The following is a 23,847-nucleotide window of genomic DNA, read 5'->3' on the forward strand; positions in this document are numbered from 1 at the left end:
TGAACCTGCATCCCCTCTTCGCCACTTCCAAGTATCTCATCAGCGTCTGGGTCAAGCTCCTAAGAAGTCTCCTACTCATCATATCCTACTACCACCACCAGAGTCTAGACTACATAAGGGGGTATCCTATCCTGCTGTCGGCCTCCCTGCCCCTCCAAGCTCATAAAGACATCCCGGTGGAGTCATTCAACAAATACATTTCACAATTTCAAACATTTCCCAACTAAATGAATTATTATTAAACTCTTAAGTCTCTCTTGACTTAAATAATTCTGCTACTCTGCAGCTGTCCTGTTGCACCAGACCACCAGCCTTCTCCAAACCCAGGTCCTCATTGGCTATCATGGGCTCTAGACAGAAAGAAGAAGGTCCCAACTGGTCAAATTAAGTGTCAATCTAAAGGTTAGCCACATAGCAGTGCTAACAACTGCCTGGATCAAATACATTATTACGGCAAATACAGTGGAGTACTGAGAACAACAGCAAATTGGAACAACCAGTCTGTGGATCTTTCTGGATCTAGTCCTGCTTTTTGGGCTAAAGTGACTGGACTTAGATTGTGGGGACTCTTCTGTTTCTGATGGAGTATTAGGATCAGGAGAGCTTCTAATGGTGAGCCTTGTCACTTTTTTTATTGTCTGTTTGTTTCTAGTCTGATAAATGCATTAGTCGTGTCTGCTGTGGAGGTTTTATCCTGGAATGGTTAACATGGTGAGAATCCAGAGAATCCCAGCCTTCTAATGGTGTGTTACATGTGGTATGATTATGAACCGCTATTTTTGCAAATAGCTGAATAGTTGCCAGCCCACCAGTAGGTCAGTGGATTTTACAGGGTTAACGTAGACTGCTGAGTTTTTTTCCTTTTGCTGCATTTTATCAGCTCACTGTGAAGTTTCACTTTGGTGTGCAATGTTCTTCTGATGGATGCTAATATGCTAACACCGTTTATAGGCCTGTTTGAGCAAAGACAGGGCTAACAGGAGGGAGAGACTGCTTCAGTTCATCACAGGTAAAGACAGGTATTAAAATCCAGCACCGGTACAGTCAACTGTCCAACCTACAGAAGAACACGGGTAAGGTTTAAACCTGACAGGAAATTACTCCGTAGAGTTTGTATGGGACTTCTAGTTTAGTCCCCGTGGCGTCAAACAGAAAAGACAGAATGGTTTGAGTTTGACTAGAACCATCAAAGTTTAAAGCCTTTTAATAAAAGCGTCCTATAAATAACCATAACTCTGCGTTACATCCTAACAAACTCTATCGCGGTGTAAATGACAGAATAAAAGAACTAAAGTGAATCAATGTGAACTCATGAGGACTGATAAAGAGGTCCAGACCTGCCCAGCTCAGAGCTCAGGGTGTAGAACTCCTCCACAGTCCCGTCCCGCCTAGACCCGTCCACCCAGAACTCCACGGGCTCCGACCCGGGCCGTGACGTCGGCATGACGTTGGCAGAACTCCACAAACGGGACCAGGACCGGGACGGCGTCTAAGATCACGGATGAGACCCGGTCAGAACCAGGAGCAGCGGAGTAATCCAGATCAGATCGGAGTCTTAAATCCAGCTCGGTTAAATCCGGATTACAGGAGGGGAGGGGGGAGAGGGGGGGCGATTCATGATCCTGATGGGCTTTAATCCAGACCAGGAGGGAGGAGGAGCCTGCTCACTCGCTGATCAGTCTGTTTGAAGGAGAGAGAGAGAGGGAGGATCAGAAACAGAATCAGACCCAGGTTTGTCTGAACCCTCGACACTCACACTCTAACACAGGCAGTGACTCAGACCCTGATCAGGCCGCTCCACAGGGGCAGGTCTAGTTATTTGAAGGTCCAGGTTTCGTACAATCATCATGAATTATAAAAAATATCCACAGAACTAGGATGAAACCCAAACACGAGAAAGCAGCATTAGTTATTCAGAACTTAAGTACAGTGCCTATAGAAAGTTTTCGACCCCTTGGATGTTTTACCCTTTTGTTGATTTTATTAACCAATCACGGTCAATATAATTTGGCCTAACAAAAGAATACAAAAAAAAAAACCTTTTTGATGTCAAAGTGAAAACAGATTTCTACAAAGTAATGTCAGTTGAAATAAAGTATGTGATGTAAAATAAGTGACTGCATAAATATTCACGCCCTTCAGGTTAGTACTTGCACATCTGTACACTTCAATTTTACCACATTCTTCTTTGCTTAACTGCTCAAGCTCTGTCAGGGTACGAGGGGATTGAGCCCTTTTCAAGTCCAGCCACAAATCCACTGATTGAGGTCTGGGCTTTGGCTCGACCACTCCAGAACATTCCCCTTGTTGTCTTTAACCTGTTAAGCCCGAGCCTCTTTAATTAGGGTACTGCTCTAAATTACCAGTCCATCTTTAAATGAGTATAACTCTGTAACTACAAGGTCTATCTGAATGATCAAGGTACAGTAATGAAGAGGGCACTTGTGAAATTTGTTCAGAAGTGTATATATGTGTACATATGTTAATGGGTCAGAGTAAAACAAGTTGGAACACACATTTTGAATGAAAAATTTCATTTTCGCCTATTTGTTTTTTTTTTAAGTTTTAGCATATATATCCCATAGAAATAATGCAGTTGAAGTCCAAAAATCTCCAGTAGTCCAAAGCACCACATTTTGATATTACCTCTTTCAACTTTCATGCCACTAGAGAGTTATCAAGACATAATAAGAGAGATTTTAGTAAAAAATATCCAGGCGAACTCCCCTCCTTCGCAAATTGGGCACAATTTTTCCCAATTTATCTCTGCCATTTGAAAAATCTCAGGTATCAAACTTTTTTTTACTCATATAACATTATAGGTGGTCACTGCTTTATGGACTTCATCACATGCATCATTGATTTGATTCCTTTTTGAGTTGGATGTGGTGTAGGTAAAAATGGTTTATTTGGGCTTGTAGCTGAGCTTCTTCTGTTTAATTTGATTTGTAACATGACTGTTTTTGTGCAAAACTAGAGCGTACAGAGCAAGTGTGTTTGGATCAAGGCGAGCAGGACCAAATTTGGTCCCACTAGGGCTTAAGAGGCTAAACCATTTCTGAGATGAGATTGTCCTCTAGGATTTTCCTATATTTTGCTGCATTCATTTTCCCCTCCACCTTTACAAGCCGTCCAGCGCTGGCTGCTGAGAAGCATCCCCACAGCATGATGCTGCCACCACCGTGCTCCACAGTTGGGATGGCATGTTTGGCGTCTTCTCTGATGGTCAAAAAGCTCCATTTTGGTCTCATCAGACCAAAGAACTTTCTCCCTCTTGACCATGGAGTCTCCCACATGCCTTTTGGTGAACTCTAGTCCAGATTGAATCTGAGTTTTCTTCAACAGTGTCTTTCTCTTTGCCACTCTCCCATAAAGCTCTGACTGGTGAAGAACCCGGCCAACAGTTGTTGTCTGCAGAGTCTCTCCATCTCAGCTGCTGAAGCTTGGAGCTCCTTCAGAGTAGTCATAGGTGTCTTGGTGTCCTCTCTCACTAGTCTCCTTCTTGCACGCTCACTCAGTTTGTGAGGACGGTCTGATCTAGGCAGATTTACACATGTGACATATTCCTTCATTTCTTCATGATGGATTTAACTGAACTCTGGGGGATGTTCAGAACCTTAGAAATGTTTTTGTATCCATCCCCTGACTTATAATTTTCAATAACCTTTTCTCTGAGTGTTCTTTTGTCTTCATGGTGTAATAGTGGCCAGTTATACCAATTAACCGGTGACTAGACCTTCCACACACAGGTGTCTTTATACTAAAATCACTGAGACACATTTTGGAGACTACTGTCACCAGCTGGCTGGACATTACACATTTTTATATATTTTTGTATAACTGACATTATTTTGTAGATATCTGTTTTCAGTTTTAAGAGTTTTTTTGTAATTTTCTTACTAAAAAATGAAAGCCAAATGCATAGGCAGAAAATATTAGCCTACATCAACTGTATCGTTGGCTGTATTCATAAATAAGTTAGCGAAGTTTTCGGCAGAACCAGCAGACTTACATCGGCTGAAGTCTTTTTTTATTCGTCCTGTTTTTTTAAGCTGTAAGTGTGTTTTAAGGGCTGACGTTTGTTCCTTTCTATCTGGACTCTTATCTCTTGGCCTCCTTTGTGTCTTTCTTAACTCTTTTCCTCTTTTGCCTCGTCTGAAAATATCTGGTGCTGCTATAAGTGTCTCAGCCTTGGGCTCAATCCTTAAACACACCTTTCCTCTCGCACCTACTCCAGTGTTGTGCACATTCACATGTAGAGGTAGGGTAACTGCTGCTCAATTAATCTAATCACAAACATGATGTGCAATTAGATAATCACATAAAAGGCTGCTATTATTTTAGTATTCAGTGAAAGATTTACGAAAGTGCCTGCAGAAAGACCTTTCAGTTGCAATAGCACCACTATTGAACTCTGTAAAAGTACCTTTATTTTCTAATTTTGAAGGCAGTAGAGTAAAAACTGCAGGTTTTGTATTTCATTTTACTTTAAATTTGTATGCTGTAAGATGAGAAATGCATTCATCTATACTCACATTATTTTCTGTATTTTCCTCAATAAGCAAGAAATTAGACTCATTATACCATCTATGGATAATATCATAATCACAGCTGATAAATGCAGAAGGCAGTAGAGTGAAAACTGCAGGTTTTGTATTTCATTTTACTTTAAATTTGTATGCTGTAAGATGAGAAATGCATTCATCTATACTCACATTATTTTCTGTATTTTCCTCAATAAGCAAGAAATTAGACTCATTATACCATCTATGGATAATATCATAATCACAGCTGATAAATGCAATATTGTCCAGTGCAAATGAACAATGTAACCAAACTGTGCAGCACTAGTAGGGTGCTCTGATTCTTGGAATGGAAAAGTCAGATGATATTTGAGGCTATATGGTTCTTTAAAGACCCTGTTAAGTAAAAACAAATCGGTATTTATGTTTGTTGTATGATAGCTCAATGTGTTATGAAACCCCAGTCAAACAAAACATCTCTAGGTTTATAAAATTAAGCTTCAATATTATAAAAAATGAGGCAGTAAAATCTGCTCCAGGTTAAATACAACCCTGTACTCAGTAAACAGCTCTGAAAGGGTTAAATACAACACTGTACTCAGTAAACAGCTCTGAAAGGGTTAAATACAACACTGTACTCAGTAAACAGCTCTGAAAGGGTTAAATAAAACACTGTACTCAGTAAAAACAGCTCTGAAAGGGTTAAATAAAACACTGTACTCAGTTAAAACAGCTCTGAGAGGGTTAAATACAACACTGTACTCAGTTAAAACAGCTCTGAAAGGGTTAAATAAAACACTGTACTCAGTTAAAACAGCTCTGAAAGGGTTAAATACAACACTGTACTCAGTAAAACAGCTCTGAAAGGGTTAAAAACAACACTGTACTCAGTAAAAACAGCTCTGAAAGGGTTAAATACAACACTGTACTCAGTAAACAGCTCTGAAAGGGTTAAATACAACACTGTACTCAGTAAAACAGCTCTGAAAGGGTTAAATACAACACTGTACTCAGTTAAAACAGCTCTGAAAGGGTTAAATACAACACTGTACTCAGTTAAAACAGCTCTGAAAGGGTTAAATACAACACTGTACTCAGTAAAAACAGCTCTGAAAGGGTTAAATACAACACTGTACTCAGTAAAAACAGCTCTGAAAGGGTTAAATACAACACTGTACTCAGTAAACAGCTCTGAGAGGGTTAAATACAACACTGTACTCAGTAAAACAGCTCTGAAAGGGTTAAATACAACACTGTACTCAGTTAAAACAGCTCTGAAAGGGTTAAAAACAACACTGTACTCAGTAAAAACAGCTCTGAAAGGGTTAAATACAACACTGTACTCAGTAAAACAGCTCTTTAATGAGTAAACAATGGTCTGTATTACTGTACTGAGTACAATGCAGAGTTGTTTTTATTTTGCCTATCATGGAGTACACAATCATCATTTAGAGTGAAATTAAAACACTATAGAGCAGTGTTACACAACCCTGCAAAAACAAAGAGCCAAATTATTGAAAAATTCCTTTGCAAGAGCCACAATCTAAAAAAAAATGGCAAAAATTGATAAAAGTGGCAATGAAAATAGATGAAAGGTGGCAAAAATAGTCAAAAAGTGCCTAAAGGTGCCAAAAATTGGAGGAAAAATAGGCATACAGTGGACAAAACTGGGTGAAAAGTCACAAAATGGAAAAAGGCAGCTTAAATGGTCGACAAATCGCAAAGAAGCAGGATAAAAGTGGCTAAAACCGATAGAAAAGGGGCAAAAGTGGGCTAAAAGTGGCTACATGGTGGCATACACACACAAGTACATCGATGCCTCTACTGGTGCTTCATTCAGTCCTTTAACAAACTGCTGAGAGTTTAAAACAACAGTGTTTATATAAGTCGATGTTTGCAGGAGCACTAGGACTGTTATAGTTGAAGTATCGTTTTCACACTTCACCGGTAAACTGAGCTACATCAGGACAGACGATCACATGAAGCTCCGCTCTCTCCTCCTACCAGAGGTAAACAGAAATAGTAATTATAACTGCTATCATAGGTTATGGGAGTGTAGACTAATAGTCTGTCTGCTTTTAAACAGATAAAGATGGGCCTTAATTATTATTTACTTTTTCAGTGTGCCTCCATTCAGCCACAAGTTAATTCTACAGAAAGCTTCTAAAAGTTACAGACTACTTTAGTGTCAACAAGCACCCATTAATTTCATCTTCCTGATGTCTTTTTTGAAGCTGTGGTTATTAATGAACTTAATCATCACTGGTCTGCACACAGTAAGAAGAATTACAATGTTTTTAAACAGGTTTAACAGTCTGACTTTAGAGAGAACCAGGGTACTGTGCAGGACCCGTACCAGGCCGTGGTGCACGAGACTGGAACGCCATCATTAACCGTTCAGTCATCGAGCATCTTCACACACAGGCAGGAGTGCTGCTGGGTGAAAAGGACACATTCTATGGGAATTTATTATAGATATCTATTCCTAACACAGAACCGTAGTCATTACGGTAAATAAAGCGGTCGTCAGCGAGTCAGAACGCCATTGTGGTCACTGCTTTGCCTGGAAATAAAACTACTTAAAAGGACATTCTTGAGTGCTGACTCCTCATTTTTGTTTCGTTAGATTTAACACTGCTGGTTTATGCAACAACAAAGGTTCGAAAAATAAATGGTGCTAATGAAAAGCAGCCTGAGGAGCATTTTATAAATAATTAGATTACTTGGTAACAGGTCAGTAACAGGACTGGGGATAAAAGGGGCGTCCTAGAGGAGTCCGGGTCCTAAACTGGTCTGTCTGCAGTCCAGACCTTTCATCAATAGAAAACATTTGGAGCATCAGAAAAATCCAGCAAAGAAGATCTAGGACTGTTGAGCAGCTAGAATCCTACATCAGACAAGAATGGGACAACATTACTCTCCCAAAACTCTTTATTACCTCGACCAAGGAGGTCATGTGATCAGCAGGGTTTGTTCGTTAGTTTGTTAGCAACATAACTTAAAAAGTTGTGGACGGATTTTGATAACATTTTCAGGAAATGTCAGAAATGGCATAAGGAGGAACTGATTAGATTCAGGGTGTGGTCCGGATCACCGTCTGGATCCAGGAATGTTTTAAAGGATTCTTCACTATCAGGAGATAGGGCTAATAGTGGAGGTCTGCGCTCTCCGAGTACTTTTCTAGTTGACACTTTAATCCTGCGTTTTGCCATTTTTGGCCCCTTTTTGCCAATCCTCACCCATTCAAGCTGCCTTTTGCAATTAAATGCTACCTTTTGCCAGTTTTCCCATCTTTTTGCTGATTTGTGTCCATTTAAGTCACTTTCCAATAATTTTTTGCCACATTTTTGCCACTTTTTGACTATTTTTCGCTACTTGTTTTTATCACTTTTCACCCATTTTTGACACTTTTATACTGCTTTTTTCAATTAAATGCCTCTTTTTTTGCCAATTTTCCCACTTTTATGCTGCTTTCTGCCCATTTAAGTCACTTTCCACTAATTTTTGCCATTTGTTGATCATTTTGCCACCTATAACTCATTTTATTGCCAATTCTCACCCATTTTTGTCACTTTCTGCCCTTTTGTGCAACTTTTCTCCCCTTTTTTGCCACTTTTCTTGCAGTATTAGCCACTTTAAGCCTATTTTTGCCACTTCTTTTTGTCAGTTTTCACCCATTTTTATCGCCAAAGAGGTTATGTGATCGGAAGGGTTTGTTAGTTAGTTTGTTAGCAACATAACTCAAAAAGTTGTGGACGGATTTTCATGTAATTTTCAGGAAATGTCAGAAATGGCATAAGGAAGAACTGATTAGATTTAGGGAGTGATCCGGATCACCGTCTGTGATCCTTTTGTAGTCGTTAAAAGAAGAGGGGATGCTACACAATGCTGAACATGGCCCTGTCCGTATTTTTTTGAGATGTGTTGCTGCCATGAGATTCAAAATAAGCTAATATTTTTTATGAAATGTTAAAATGTCTGAGTTTTACCATCTGATGTCTTGTTTTTCTTCTATTGTGAATCAAATATGGGTTTATGAGATAAGACAATCAATTTCTGATCTTAAATTTTACACAGCATCCCAATTTTTGGGGATTGGGGTTGTTTTTTATACAAAGAAAAACACGTAGATGTTTATTCATGGTTTTATCTGTAAAAAAGTAGACTGATGTTGATTATTGACAGAAATGTATGACTTCTCCCGTGTGGGTGGCTCAGCGTCTCTGAGACAAAGATAGGGGAGCTCCAAAGAAAACCATGTAGTCTGAGAGCAGCAATGCCTTCTGGGAAGGTTTTGTACGTCCAGACGCTCCTGTTTCACACTTTAAAATATCCTGTCAATTTAGTAGACATCCAGGAATCTCTCACCTGTGTGCAGTGGTGGATTTCGCATTCATGGGGCCCAGGGCAAACACAGGCATGGCGGCCCTCCACATCTACTGTTCTCTCTTTAAAATTCTGATTTATCAAAGACAGAGCCGCTTCTGACTTCCACTTTTAATCAGTCTTCAACAGCAGTGATGTTAGGATCTCTGGGCCTGGACTTAAAACATATAAACCAGAGATACTCAACATGTGGCTCTGGAGCCACACGTGGCTCTTTTCTGTCTTAATTTTAAATATTATTCACCCAGACAACCTTTAAAAAAGGAAACTTTTTGCCCTTTTTCATATTTTTTTTTTTTTTTGCCAATTTTCACCCATTTTTACCTTTGCCATTAAATAAAATTTTCCTACATTTTTTCCCATTTTTTGCCACTTCTTTTTGCCACTTCTTCCATTTTTGTCACTTTTATCCCATTTTTGCCCTTTTCACCACTTTTTGCCCTTTTTTGCCCACTTGAGCAATATTTTGCCATTAAATCCTACTTGTTTTCTATTTCTGCCCATTTTTGCCACTTCTTTCTGCCATTTTATCCCATTTTTGCCCTTTTCACAACTTCTTTGGCCCCTTTTGTCCATTCAGGCTACCTTTTGCCATTAAATATCACTTGTTTCCTATTTTTAGCCATTTTTGCCACTTCTTTTTGCCACTTCTTCCATTTTTTTGCCACTTCTATCCCATTACTACCATTTTTCATCACTTTTTTGCACCTTTTTGCCCATTTAGGCCATCTTTTGCCATTGAATACCACTTGTTTCCTATCTTTTTGCCAATTTTCACCACTTTAATCCCATTTTTGCCCATTCTCATGATTTTTTTGCCACTTTTGACTACTTTTTGCCCATTTTAGTCCCTTTTTTACACATTTTTTGCCATGTATTTTCCCATTTTTTGCCCCCTGTAACCTATTTATTGTCACTCCTCACCCATTTTGCTACTTTCTGACCCTTTATTCATTTATTTCTTTCAATTTTTACCCCTTTTCACCCATTTTTGCTGCTTTTTGACCATTTTTGCCACTTCCTTCTGGAAAACTGAGAAAACTGACACAAACTTTCTTCTAGTTGCCCTTCTGGTTGTTCTCTGCGTTGGATTTAAGAACGTAGGGTGTGTGCGTTTTGCAGTGGTGGTAAAGGAGCATCAGATTTTGCTGTAAAAGCCATAACAAGCTCAGTAGCTACTGCAGCACGAACGCAACCCTGTAGTCCGCCATTGTTGTTTTGGTCGGACCCACGCAGGCTCCTTAAGAGAGCTATGCTGTGTGTGACGTAATCATTTCAAAAAAGATTTGGATAGCCGTCCACATGAAGATGAAACGGTAGTCATTTATGGATCTGTGCACTCTGGGACCCGTTTCAAAAAGTATCGTTTACAGTCACCCGAAACGCCATTTCCATGTGGATGAAACGCTGATATGACAAAACACTTTTGCGTACCTGAATTCGTTTCCGTGTGGACCGGGCCTCAATCACAGCAGGGGCCGAAATCTGAATTTAGGTCTAACCTGAGGGCCTAACAGGGTCAAGATTTAACCAAAAACTGGCAGCCGTGTGGGCGCGGACTAAATCTCTCCAAAGTGGCCGAGATAACTCAACCCAAACAGGCCACAGGATCATGTGGGTGTGCTTGTTTTGTCCATTAGAGCTTACCAGACACAGAGAGGGGGAAAGTTCTTGAGTACACCGTCCCTGTCAGACGTTACAAACAGAAAAACAAGCACACATACATCGCTTAACAAATTTATTAGACCACCTGTCATATTTGTCTCAGAGACCATCCAGCGTGATGCTTTAATGCGGACTCTTTCATTTTCAGTCAGCTCTCCACATTTTACCATTTTGAACAGGAATGAGGAATTTCAAACTGAATTCACCCAAATTTGAGCCGGCTCACTGGGCTTCTCTGAGAAGTCAGAAATGAATCAAGCATAACATTCAACCACTAAAACTCATTTTTCTCTTCAGGAATGACAGTAAATAACTATAATTTGACATATTAATCAAGAAATATTAATGTGCTTTACTATTTTTTCAGATTTTTTGTAAATCAGTAAATTTGAAAATTCATGGATAACAATAATAATTCTATTTTAGCATCAAAAATGTCATTTGGGTTAAAGAGCTTCTACATATTGGTGTATTAACCATTGCAGAAACAGAAACAATGATTTTGGTAATTACCAACGCTGTTAATTTAGGGCAGCTGTAGCATAAACCTTACTTTGGTTGGGGTTAGGGTGGTCTAATACATTTGTTAAGCACTGTATGTGAGATATGCAAAGTTTTCGCAGGTTCTTTTACCAACTAATCCTCATGTTTAGGGACTAAATAAAGCTGCTGGTTTTGTTTGTTAGGCCTTTACCTTCATTTGAAACCAGGATTAGTCGACTTGTTCTGATTTGTGGACAGAGAAGGCAGACAGCACACGTGTTTTTTTTTCCTGTGTTTTTCTTGGACTCAAGGGCTAGTTTCTGTTTCTGAGTGCCGTTACTGCTGGATGGTTAAAATCCTGAGAATTTCTTCTTTGTAGGTGATTGCCTATTCTGCCTGATGGTAAAGCCCACCTCTGCCTTTGTAGGTATTATAAATGAATCTACTGCAAACTCTGTGTGATGTCATTTTTACTAGTCCTGAACAATTTGCAAAAATAATGTAATTGCAAATTTTTTTCCCTAAATATTGCAATATAATATGCGATTATTCTTGGGTTAATCTTACATATTTTTGACAAATTAAAGCAGTAAATAATTCTATAAATAAGGCCATGTGTGTTGAAAACAATGAAATTATTTCTGAATGAATATATCGTGCAAGATCATATCAGATTTGTATTCTAACTGGCCCACCAGTATGAGGTCTGCAGATTTCCTCCAGTATAAAAATGTGAACTTCAACTTGATCATTTAAAATATCCTTGTTGAGCCATAGAAATCTGAAAAAGTAAAGAGTAAGAAAGATTTCATAAAAAGTCAAGAATGTGGGGAAATAAATTAATTTGTGTTTTATTTCACAATTTCAGTTTTGCATCTGAAAATTACAACTTCAAGTTTTCATTTTGACTTTTAATTTAATACTTTGACCTTTTCAACTCAGAATTTGGACTTTATATGTCACATTTTTATCTTTTAGATTTCCAATTTTAAATTTTAAGTCATATTTTGACCTTTTCAACTCCTTACTTTGGCTTTTCAATCCCATATTTTGACTTTTAAAAACATGATTTCAATTTTTTCTCATATTTTGACATTTTGAATGAATAATTTGTACTTTTTGTATCACATTTAGACCTTTTTCACTCCCAATTTTGAATTTAAGTCATTATTTTAACTTTTTAAGTCAACATGTTGAATTCTAGCTCACATTTTGACATTTTCAACTCCTCATTTTTGGCTTTTTAATCCCATATTTTGAACTCTCAGGCTCAAAAATGTAAAATTTTCAGTCATATTTTGACTCTTAAACTCATAATTTCAAATGTGATCTCATATTTTGACTTTTCAAACTTATGATTTCAACTTTCTCCTCATATATTTGCTCTTTAAAAACATTATTTTTCTATTTTTAATATCGTCTTCTGATATTTTGAACTAATAAATTGGAATTTTATCTCAGACTTGAGCCTTTAAACTTATCATTTTAACTTTTTTGAATTTCCAAATGATTTATCATCAGTGCTGTTTTTTTTTAAAATACATTTTATTACTGGTGAAAATGAGGTTGATAGTTATGGTTGAATACTGACCCTGTTAGGCCCTCAGGTAAGACCTGAATCCAGAATCTGGCCCCTGCTGAGATTGAGTTTGACACCCCTGTAATAAGGTATAATAATCCAGTATGATACAATATGAGAGGAAAAAATAAAATATGATAGGGAGAATTGCAGAAAAAAAATCTGAGATAAATGAGTTAACGCCATTAAGATTCTAAAAATATTGGGACATGCTTGTTGGTTGCCCAGCCCTACCATCAAACTCTATTTTGATGCTACTTGAGACAGTCTTGGCACCTTATTTACATCCTGAACACCCCTCTAAATCACTGAAACGGTGTCTAATCCGTACCCTCAGTTGAAGCTCACCTATTTTCCCCCCACCCTGAGGCCCTCTGGCAGCAGCCTACCTCTGCCTGGTGGTAAATCCGCCTTTGAGCTCCAGGTCTGGATGTGTCGCAGCTCCCATCAGGCCTTCAGATCATCTCGGTCCATCTCCCCTCCCGGTTTGATCCGTGTTTCCGTGTTTTCACCGGCAGAATCAGTCCGTGTGCCTCTCGGAGCGCTGCAGCCTCTCTGCGGGGAGACTCTGTCCGGAGAGCCGCGGTGACAGCCCCTAAACCCGGATGTGTGCTGGCTGTGTGCTCCGTGCAGGCTGTCGGTGCTCGGTGGAGGTTTGATTCCCGGGAAGGGCTGCTCCAGATGTCCGCTGGATCTGCAGAGAGGGATGCTGCTGTAATCTCACAGACCCGCCCCCTTGTCACGGTGCTCGCCAATCAAAGCCCCGCACAGGAGGCGAGCTTTGCTGCGATTGGTCAGCCCGCCTGTCAGTCATCGCAGCCTCACTCAGCAACCTAAATACAGAAATAACCTAAATACATAAATGTACATTAGCGTGACATCTGGACGCTTTGATCCTGCGGGATTCAAACCCGCAACTCTGACACCGGCGCACGTGAATCACACCTCAGAGACACGTGACCCTGTCCGTTTCAACGTCATCTGGGCCTTTTTCTTCATCAAATTAATTCTTTATGACAGATAGAGACTTCAGACAGGCCTGCAGATGTGCTCAGATTTATCAAAGCAGGAAACAGAGAGAGTCAGCGGCAGAGAAACAAACAAACAGGATGATTATCGGGAGAGGAAGCTTCTGGAAGGAGCTCAGCCCCTCAGAATAAGCCATCAGTGAGGCATAAGACTGGTAGACTGGTATGGTAGATCTGTGACATTCAAGAAGAGATTTAGAGACAAAACTTTGAAAGGTTTTACTTTTTTAAATGAAAAAGAGCTAAAAAGAAAACAAGATTACTCAGTTTTACCGTGGAAACAGGACTATAAACAAGTATGTAAAGTTTATCTTTCTTATTAGTCTCATCATAGACAGATAAGACACGATACCATCCAACATTATACGATGCATTGCAATGCAATGAAAGATACAAGATGAAACTGCACATTACAATGCAATATGATGTAATACAATAGTCTGCAATACAATTAAAAGCAACACAGTAAAATATGCAATTTAACATGATACAAAATGATGAAATAGACTGAACCACAAAGGCACTTGGAGAGCACAGACCTTCGTCAACAGCCCTATCTCCCAATAGTGAAGGATCTATTAAGAAATTCCTGGATTCGTCCCCATGTGCCCCACTACGGCATTCACAGATTACTCCCTTCCCAGTGGGGTGGAAACACAGTGAGGTAAAGCAATGCCTTTACTACATATGGTATGTCATGGTTGAAGCGTTGCCTGCTGTTACCAACAGATGCACTGACAGTCTCACCCATGGTCTCACTGGATGACTGAACGTCATGGCAGAGGGTGAATATTCCTCTATTCCTCCCAGCATTGTGAGTATTCTCGCTACAGTTCTCTGTCTTTCCCTCTGTTACGCTCCGACTCGTCTCCTCGACCGGGCGTGTGTCAAACTCTGTAAACTCCAAAACATTGAATAGAAACACACCCAAAAACGCTGCTGGGATTGAAGTTACTCATGTCCGCCACCTCCTGGTGTAAAGTGGTAACAACGCAGACCTCCGCCATCGGCCCTATCTCCCAATAGTAAAGAATCCTTAAAAAAAATTCCTGGATCCAGACGGGGATCCGGATCACTCAAGAGACAGCAGCGAAAATAAAGCATTTCAGATGGAGGTTGAAATAAGGGTTTTTCAGGACGACAGTGTGAGAAACCTGAGTTTTTTGAGCTGTAAACCATGTGAAGCTACTACGTGGTTATTAGAGAGAGATGGTGTAAAGCCTTGAAAAAAAGGCATAATACCCCCACTATAAGATCAGTAGAAATATGTTGTGATATTTTGGGTACGCTATTTCAAAAAATCCCTATAGGTTTAAAACACAGGCTAAATGTTTGATCCACTTCATAGAAATCCATCCGTCAGTCACTATTAAGGCCCATTTATGCTCAACGCTAAATACAGATCCGGATACGGACGGAGCCTTCTGTCCATGCTCCGCGTTCATTTCATCCGTATTTCTGCACGTTTCCATAAAGCTTACGGGTACGGGCCAGACGGGGCAGTACCACCGGAAACCGTGGGGGCAGTGTCGCTGCCACTACCTGATACGTAGCTCTAGTGAGACACGAAGAACAAATAACAATGGCGGAACTTTTTGAGGAAAAGTTGTGCGAGTTGGTTAGAAACGCTGCCTCTGTTTTTGTCTTTTATCAAGAGGTACATCATCAATACCTCCTCCACAGTCGCCATGTTTGTTTTTGAGTTTGTTGTTGTCATAAACTTTTGACTCTGGGCTGCCCCCCCCCCCCCGTGGATGTATTGGTTAACATCCATGCCAACATAAAGGACGCATGGAAGTATGTGAGCAGTGACGGTAGCATCGTTTGAAAAGGACGTATACATTTTCGTACGTAAAGGGAGTATAAATGGGCCTTACTGAATAGGATGAATAATAAACACGAAGTCGTTATTCCATTCTTGATTAAAGCTGACGTTGACCACAGAAATTTTCCACTTTAGGCACTTTGACAGTTCAATTTTTCCTGCAACAACAACAGATCCGTTTCCTGTCCTTTATTTCCACCAATCACAACACAGCATTTTAGCATCAAGCCCAGTGATGGACAACCTTCCAGAATATCACAATCACAATCGCCCCCTAGTGGCAGTTGCTGTTTAGTCGATTGGGACTGATCCACAGACTGTAGAAAGTACTGGACAAACCCTGTGTGCACTTCCGCATTGGCTTCATTTTTCAGGACTGGAGGTTGCTGCTTGGACTGAGCTCACTGACAAAAATCATCAATATATTTAAAGTTATAATAATAATAATGATAATAATAATAATAAAAACAATATTTAATTTAAGTTTTTGTGAAGTCCGGCCCTTTCAGCACCTTCCTTGTCCAAATGTCAGACATAGTATTACAATATGACAGGGGTGTCCACACATTTTCCACTGAGGGCCACATACAGAAATACATAAGGACGTTGAGGCCACTCTCATATCCACAAGATGAAGTAAATGACATCAATGAAGTCATAAGTAGAATAAAGGAGGAGCTGGGGTGGAGGAGGGCTGCAAGATTAGCTTGCGGAGAGAGTGGCAGAGTGTGGCCAGGCAAGAGAAGTTTAAATAAGGCAGCATGAGAGTGATTGACCAATAGCGTGCTTACAGCAAATCAGCTTGCCGTCAGCTGATGACAGCTTGCGTGAGATCAACTGATTGAGGCGGAGCTTGTCTCTGTGGCCAGCCTGAACTAATGCTAAACGCTTGATTTGATGGTTGACACAGCAAATAGACAATCATTTTCAGGTTTTCCAGGATACCAGTCAGATTTCAGGAGGCTCTCTTTGCCCTGAGCTGCCATTGGCTCCGCCCCTGGAAAATTTTCGGAACTGCTATTGGCTGCCAAACCAAGATATAATTATTTTGAATGCCAGTATTCAAATGTGGGCCATATTTCATTTTATTTCTAGTATTTGCTGCGGGATAATCTACTATGGCCTGCAGACCACATTTGGACCCCGGGCCATAGTTTGGCCCAAGATAAAATGACACAAAACATCATAAAGACATTATAAAACCATCTTAAATAATGAGGTACAATAAAAAAAAAATCATACTATATGATTTGGAACAATGCAAAAAGATACTGAATAAAACTGTACAGTACAGCATGGTGGGACCCTATAACAGTGATTTTCAAACTTTTTTGGCCAAACAATGACTTGAAATTGGTAAAAACTTGTTGAAAATGGCAAAATAGTGGCAAAATTGGTTACATGTGGTCTAAAGCAGTGGTTCTTAAATGGTGTGGCAAGGCGAAAGCACACAAAGCAGTGTGCCTTAAGGCATGTTGAGGTGTGCCAGGTGAATATGGATATGAATATGGTGTGCCTTGGGTGAAAAAGTTTGAAAACCACTGATCTAAAGAGTTAAATGTTGTATAAAGGTGGTAAAAATGGGCTAGAAGTGATTAAGAAAAGGGCAAAATTGGGCAAAAAGTGGTCAAATAAAGGCAAAAGTGGGCCAAATTTGGCAAAAAGGTAGCAAATATGGGTTAGCAGGAGCAGGACAGGGAGCCAGTGGAGTGATTTGAGGATGGGGGTGATGTTATCGTACTTTCGCACCCTCATCAGGATCCAGTGTGAAACAAATCCATCTGGCGTGTCAGGTTAGCCTATTTAGGCTTTGGCCAGGGATCTCGATGAGGAGTGCGTTGCAGTAATCCAGCCTGGAGGAGACAAAAGTGTGGACGAGCTTTTCTGCAACGGAGAGAGTGATATCATCAATAAATCCCAGCTGGGGACGTCCCATTCTCTGGGGGTTTTCAGGGGTCCAGATCTGTGGGCAGGCCTGATCACAGTACTTGCCCTAAAGTTGTAGCTAAAACATATTGTACCTAGAGCTGCCTTAAGACACACTAGTGTGCCTTGGCACACCATTTGAGAACCCTTGCCCTGTGGCAGTGGTTACCCCATTTAGAGCTGAAAAGTGTGGCAAGCTATTATTGGGTTGAAAATGTTGCTGAAATGATTTATTCATGCTACTTTTAACCAAGTTAACAATTTTTTTCTACCCATTTTTGCCACTTATTTTGACTTCTTGAACCATTTTGGTGCTTTTTGGCATTTTTGCCACTTATTTTTATTACTTGACCCATTTTTGCCACCTTTTTGGACCTTTTTGACACATTTAACCCATTTTTGCCACCTTTTTGGACCTTTTTGACACATTTAACCCATTTTTGCTATCTTTTTGGACCTTTTTGACACATTTAACCCATTTTTGCTATCTTTTTGGACCTTTTTGCCACATTTAACCCATTTTTGCTATCTTTTTGGACATTTTTGCCACATTTAACCCATTTTTGCCACCTTTTTGGACCTTTTTGCTGACTTTTGCTATTGCTTTGCCATCTTTTCATCACATTTAACCTCTTTTTACAACCTTTTAGCAACTTTAATCCTTTTTTGCCACTTTTCTGCCACTTGTGATCTTTTTTGCCACCTTTTTATCACTTTTATGTAACCCATTTTTACCCCCTTTGTACAACATTTTACCCTTTTAGACCAATTGTAACCCATTTTTGCCACTATTTTGACACTTTCAACAAGTTTTTGCCAATTTCAACCCATTGTTTGGCCACTTTTTTACCAATTTTCGCCCGTTGCTCTCTTTGTTTTGCCACTTGTTGCCCACTTTTTCCATCTCCATGATCCCCAGTTGGCTGGGCCCCAGAAAGCTCTCCTCTTTACAGGCCACCTTGACTGTAATATTATTTAAAAAGTTTATTTTGTATCGATTTAAATGTGGTGTGCTTAAAGATTTTGGCTTAACCTTAGGTGTGCCTTAGGTGAAAAAGTTTGAAAATCACTGCCCTATAGTATGAAAACAGTAAGATTCATGATGACAGGCTATGACATGTTTAAATACAACATGGTACGATCCAGTAAGATAAGTAACAGTGAGGTACATTTAGATAATCAAATAATGCAATACTTTAAAATTAGGACTGTCAAAATAAATTGAGTTAATAGTGATTAGTTAAGGTCCACGATTAGTGCACTAATTTTTGATCACATGAATCTCATGCTGTATTGCCTCCTTCAACACACTTTGGTTAAACCAGGCCAGAGTCTCCCTGCATCTACACTGGTGTAAAATAACCCAGCACTGCTCCTTAAAACTCATTCAAACTCACAGACAGCTCAGTGGACAAGTCAAAGCCATCTAAACCTCGTCATATCAAACATTAACCTTTAAACTGTCCCCTTATTTCCTTTCAGATCCTTTTGATCATATTCAAATCTTCAGCCTATTTTAAAAGCAGGTCTGTGTCCAAACAGGAAGTCAATTACCCTCAGCTGGAGACTGTAGAAAACAAAAACTGACACAAAATATAGTCTAGAGGCACGACAGGGGAATTTCAAAATGCAGTTAAAAAAGAGTGCGATTAATCACAATTAATTACAGAAATTATCAGATGAATCACGATTAAAAAGTTGATTTTTTACAGTCATAATTCAAATATATTCTAATACAATACAGCAACAAACAATCCTTAACTCTACAAAATACAAAAAACCATGACACGAAAAAAAAACTACATGACATGATGGAATACCATATGATAGGATTTGATAAAAGTCAGTTCAATAGAAAGTGATGCAGTATGATGTGGTATGCCACATAAAGATAGTAAATATTACTGATCAGTACAACATAGAGAGAGGCTAAATTAAAGCAGGAATAATATACAATCACATGATAATATGGAAATCTGCAATAAGATTGAATAATACATTAGAATTACATCATAACTGTAATCATTACACTTTATAGAAAACAATCCACATTTATAACACTGAGACATGTACAGGCTTTATTTCAGAACCAGAGTCCCCCGTCTCTCTCATACAGACTACTGCTGTCTAGTCACAGGTACATGTTAATATTTAAGACTAGGAGAGGTTAGAGTCAGTGTAAATCAAAGAAGATAAATAAGAAAAGAGGAGACACGGATGAGAGGATAAATGATTATGAAAAAAGGAGCAAAACTCATTTCAGAAATGATAGCCAAAAAAAAGCCCATCAAATCTGACTCATTATGAGGTAAATCTCTGCTGACGCCCATTAAAATATCATTAGACACACAACAGCGCCATCCTGTGGACAAAAGCCCTCCTGACAGTCTGCCGACATGAGATCGTTTTCACTTCTGCATAAACACTGTTCCTGAAACCGGGGCCCTGTTTGTCAACACATTTAAGTAAGTAAGTAAGTAAGTAAATAAATAAATAGATAGATATCACTGTTATGGTTAATAAGACCCTACATTCAGTACAAACAATCTGTAAACACTCAGCTGTCTGCTAATTTGGACTTTTATTTCATTTTTAATTCATTTCTCACATTTCCAACCTGTAACTCATACTTGTGACTTAAAATCCCCTGATTATGGTATTTTATTGCATTACTTTGACTTTTGACTTGGCAACAATGATTTTTACTCCATATTGCTGCTAAATTTTCTGATTCAAAAAAATCTCATAATTAGGAGATTTCATTGAAAAGTTCCAACATTTATCTCTTTATTTAAACTTTTTCACAAAAATTAGGAGACTTTCAATCTTAAATGTTCGGCATCATTTTTATTGGATGTCTCAGAATTATTACGTTTTTTATTTATCATAACTTTGACGTTTATGTCATGATCCCCCTTGTTCTTGACATTTCAGCTTTGTATCCTATAATTTTGATTTTTATCCGTTTTTAAAAATTCTCTTAATCTATTTTTGTAACTCTTTTCCTCACATTTGATCTCATGATTATAGTTATATTCATTATGTTTATTAACCTTTACATTTAACTTTTAATCCAAAGATCATAACTTTCTAAACCAATAACTGACCTAATTTTGACCTAATTTAATAATTCTGACTTTTCCACTAAAACTAAGGACTTATTATTAACTATATTTTACATTTTTTGTTTCAGATGGGTTATTTTACTATCATAAATTAGACCCTCTATCAAATTATTTTACTTTAAAATCAAATATACTACAATTTTGTCTTTTTCTCTAATATTTACAGCTTTTTACACATTTAGACTTTTAAATCACGAAATTAGGGCTTGTTATCTCAGAATTAATACATTATCATAATCGTGACTTTTAATCTCATATAGACTTTTTGCCAATATATAGACTTTTAATGTCACAATTATGACATTTTGTGTCATGTCCAAGGCCGACCATAAGGGGGGGTTAAGAGGAGAGCTTTCTGGGGCCCATGGAGGTCAGCAAAATCATGGTCCTGTGATAATCACATTTTATTTTCAACCTGAATAATAACTACTCTTATCAAAGCAATAAAACATGATTTTTATTTAATTATTCTGTTATGTGGCCTTTAAAAATGAATGTAAATCACTTTTTCTAAACAGAATGACCTTTTTTGTTCATGTTAACAATGTGGATGGTCATTCTCTGGGTTTATCAGGGGCCATTCTGTGGGTTTATCAGGGGCCATTCTCTGGGTTTATCAGGGGCCATTCTCTTGGTTTATCAGGGGCCATTCTCTGGGTTTATCAGGGGCCATTCTCTGGCTTTATCAGGGGCCATTCTCTTGGTTTATCAGGGGCCGTTCTCTGGGTTTATCAGGGGCCATTCTCTGGCTTTATCAGGGGCCATTCTCTGGGTTTATCAGGGGCCATCCTCTTGGTTTATCAGAGTCCATCCTCTGGGTTTATCAGGGGCCATCCTCTTGGTTTATCAGAGTCCATCCTCTGGGTTTATCAGGGGCCGTTCTCTGGGTTTATCAGGGGCCATTCTCTGGGTTTATCAGGGGCCGTTCTCTTGGTTTATCAGGGGCCATTCTCTGGTTTTATCAGGGGCCATTCTCTTGGTTTATCAGGGGCCATTCTCTGGGTTTATCAAAGTCCATCCTCTGGGTTTATCAGGGGCCATTCTCTGGGTTTATCAGGGGCCATTCTCTGGGTTTATCAGGGGCCGTTCTCTAGGTTAACCAGGGGCCATTCTCTGGGTTTATCAGGGGCCTTCCTCTGGCCTATCAGGGGCCTTCCTCTGGGTTTATCAGGGCCATTCTCTGGGTTTATCAGGGGCCATTCTCTGGGTTTATCAGGGGCCTTCCTCTGGGTTTATCAGGGGCCATTCTCTGGGTTTATCAGGGGCCTTCCTCTGGCTTTATCAGGGGCCATTCTCTGGGTGTATCAGGGCCCATTCTCTGGGTTTATCAGGGGCCAATCTCTGGGTTTATCAGGGGCCATTCTCTGGGTTTATCAGGGGCCTTCCTCTGGGTTTATCAGGGGCCATTCTCTGGGTTTATCAGGGGCCATTCTCTGGGTTTATCAGGGGCCATTCTCTGGGTTTATCAGGGGCCTTCCTCTGGGTTTATCAGGGGCCATTCTCTGGGTTTATCAGGGGCCGTTCTCTGGGTTATTAGGGACCATTCTCTGGGTTTATCAGGGGCCAATCTCTGGGTTTATCAGGGGCCGTTCTCTGGGTTTATTAGGGGCCGTTCTCTGGGTTTATCAGGGGCCATTCTCTGGGTTTATCAGGGGCCGTTCTCTGGGTTTATCAGGGGCCGTTCTCTGGGTTTATCAGGGGCCATTCTCTGGGTTTATCAGGGGCCATTCTCTGGCTTTATCAGGGGCCATTCTCTGGGTTTATCAGGGGCCATTCTCTGGGTTTATCATGGGCCGTTCTCTGGGTTTATCAGGGGCCATTCTCTGGGTTTATCAGGGGCCATCCTCTTGGTTTATCAGGGGCCATTCTCTGGGTTTATCAGGGGCCATTCTCTGGGTTTATCAGGGGCCATTCTCTGGGTTTATCAGGGGCCGTTCTCTAGGTTAACCAGGGGCCATTCTCTGGGTTTATCAGGGGCCTTCCTCTGGCCTATCAGGGGCCATTCTCTGGGTTTATCAGGGGCCATTCTCTGGGTTTATCAGGGGCCATTCTCTGGGTTTATCAGGGGTCATTCTCTGGGTTTATCAGGGGCCATTCTCTGGGTTTATCAGGGGCCATTCTCTGGGTTTATCAGGGGCCATTCTCTGGGTTTATCAGGGGCTGTTCTCTAGGTTAACCAGGGGCCATTCTCTGGGTTTATCAGGGGCCTTCCTCTGGCCTATCAGGGGCCATTCTCTGGGTTTATCAGGGGCCATTCTCTGGGTTTATCAGGGGCCATTCTCTGGGTTTATCAGGGGCCATTCTCTGGGTGTATCAGGGGCCAATCTCTGGGTTTATCAGGGGCCATTCTCTGGGTTTATCAGGGGCCATTCTCTGGGTTTATCAGGGGCCATTCTCTGGGTTTATCAGGGGCCGTTCTCTGGGTTTATCAGGGGCCATTCTCTGGGTTTATCAGGGGCCGTTTTCTGGGTTTATCAGGGGCCATTCTCTGGGTTTATCAGGGGTCCATTCTCTGGGTTTATCAGGGGTCCATTCTCTGGGTTTATCAGGGGCCATTCTCTGGGTTTATCAGGGGCCATTCTCTGGGTTTATCAGGGGTCCATTCTCTGGGTTTATCAGGGGCCATTCTCTGGGTTTATCAGGGGCCATTCTCTGGGTTTATCAGGGGCCATTCTCTGGGTTTATCAGGGGCCCAGACTATTCTGTGTGCAGGCCTGGTCACATCTGAAAAACTTAATCTTGTCATTTGGATTTGACCTGATAAGTAAAACTTTTAAACCTCAAAGTTTTACTGAAGCCTCACTTTTATCATAGTTATGATTTCTGGCTTATCCAAAATAATTACAATCCCATGATTTCGACAGTAACTCATGTTCATTGCTTTTTGATTTACAGATACATTTTAGACTTTTCATTCCAATAAACACGACTTTTATCTTATTATTGGTCATTACTATAACAGTTTTTTACTTAACTTGTGATAACGTCTTTTTAACTCAAAATTATTCCACAGGGTCTATAATATTTATGGTTTGTTTTTTTTTAGATTTTTTTTATGTCATAATCGCATCTTTGCATCTCATAGCTAAGATTTTATTGTCATTATTATTACTTAAGAATTACATTATATTTCATCAATACGTTGTTTTCTTGTATGTACTGTAATACTGGTGTAAACTGGCCTCTCTACGCCGTCAAATGTTAGTCATAGGATTTACTGCTTTAGATCCGAAAGTTAACCCTCGGTTAAGTCTTGCAGGTATTGTGATGCTCTGATTGGTTGGCGGGCTCTACCTGTAATCCTGTG

At 39.9% G+C, this 23,847-nt stretch overlaps 1 protein-coding gene across 2 annotated transcripts in view; it reads right to left on the minus strand.

Moving 5' to 3' along the window:
• si:ch73-60h1.1 (calcium/calmodulin-dependent protein kinase type IV) overlaps positions 1-13,318 on the minus strand; it is a 37,324-nt gene extending 24,006 nt beyond the window's left edge. The window contains exons 1-2 of one of the 2 annotated variants that reach the window (XM_041791735.1): positions 13,026-13,318; positions 1,338-1,680 (exon numbers count right to left, since the gene is read on the minus strand). In XM_041791735.1, the coding sequence (XP_041647669.1) occupies positions 1,338-1,444 (107 nt within the window). In that variant the 5' untranslated portion in view covers positions 1,445-1,680; positions 13,026-13,318. The remainder of the gene's footprint in view (positions 1-1,337; positions 1,681-13,025) is intronic. The other variant, XM_041791736.1, reaches the window with a different exon arrangement.
• Between the last annotated feature and the right edge of the window lie 10,529 nt (positions 13,319-23,847).

The sequence above is a fragment of the Cheilinus undulatus genome, linkage group 7 (assembly GCF_018320785.1).
Source record: "Cheilinus undulatus linkage group 7, ASM1832078v1, whole genome shotgun sequence".
Lineage (NCBI taxonomy): Eukaryota > Metazoa > Chordata > Actinopteri > Labriformes > Labridae > Cheilinus > Cheilinus undulatus.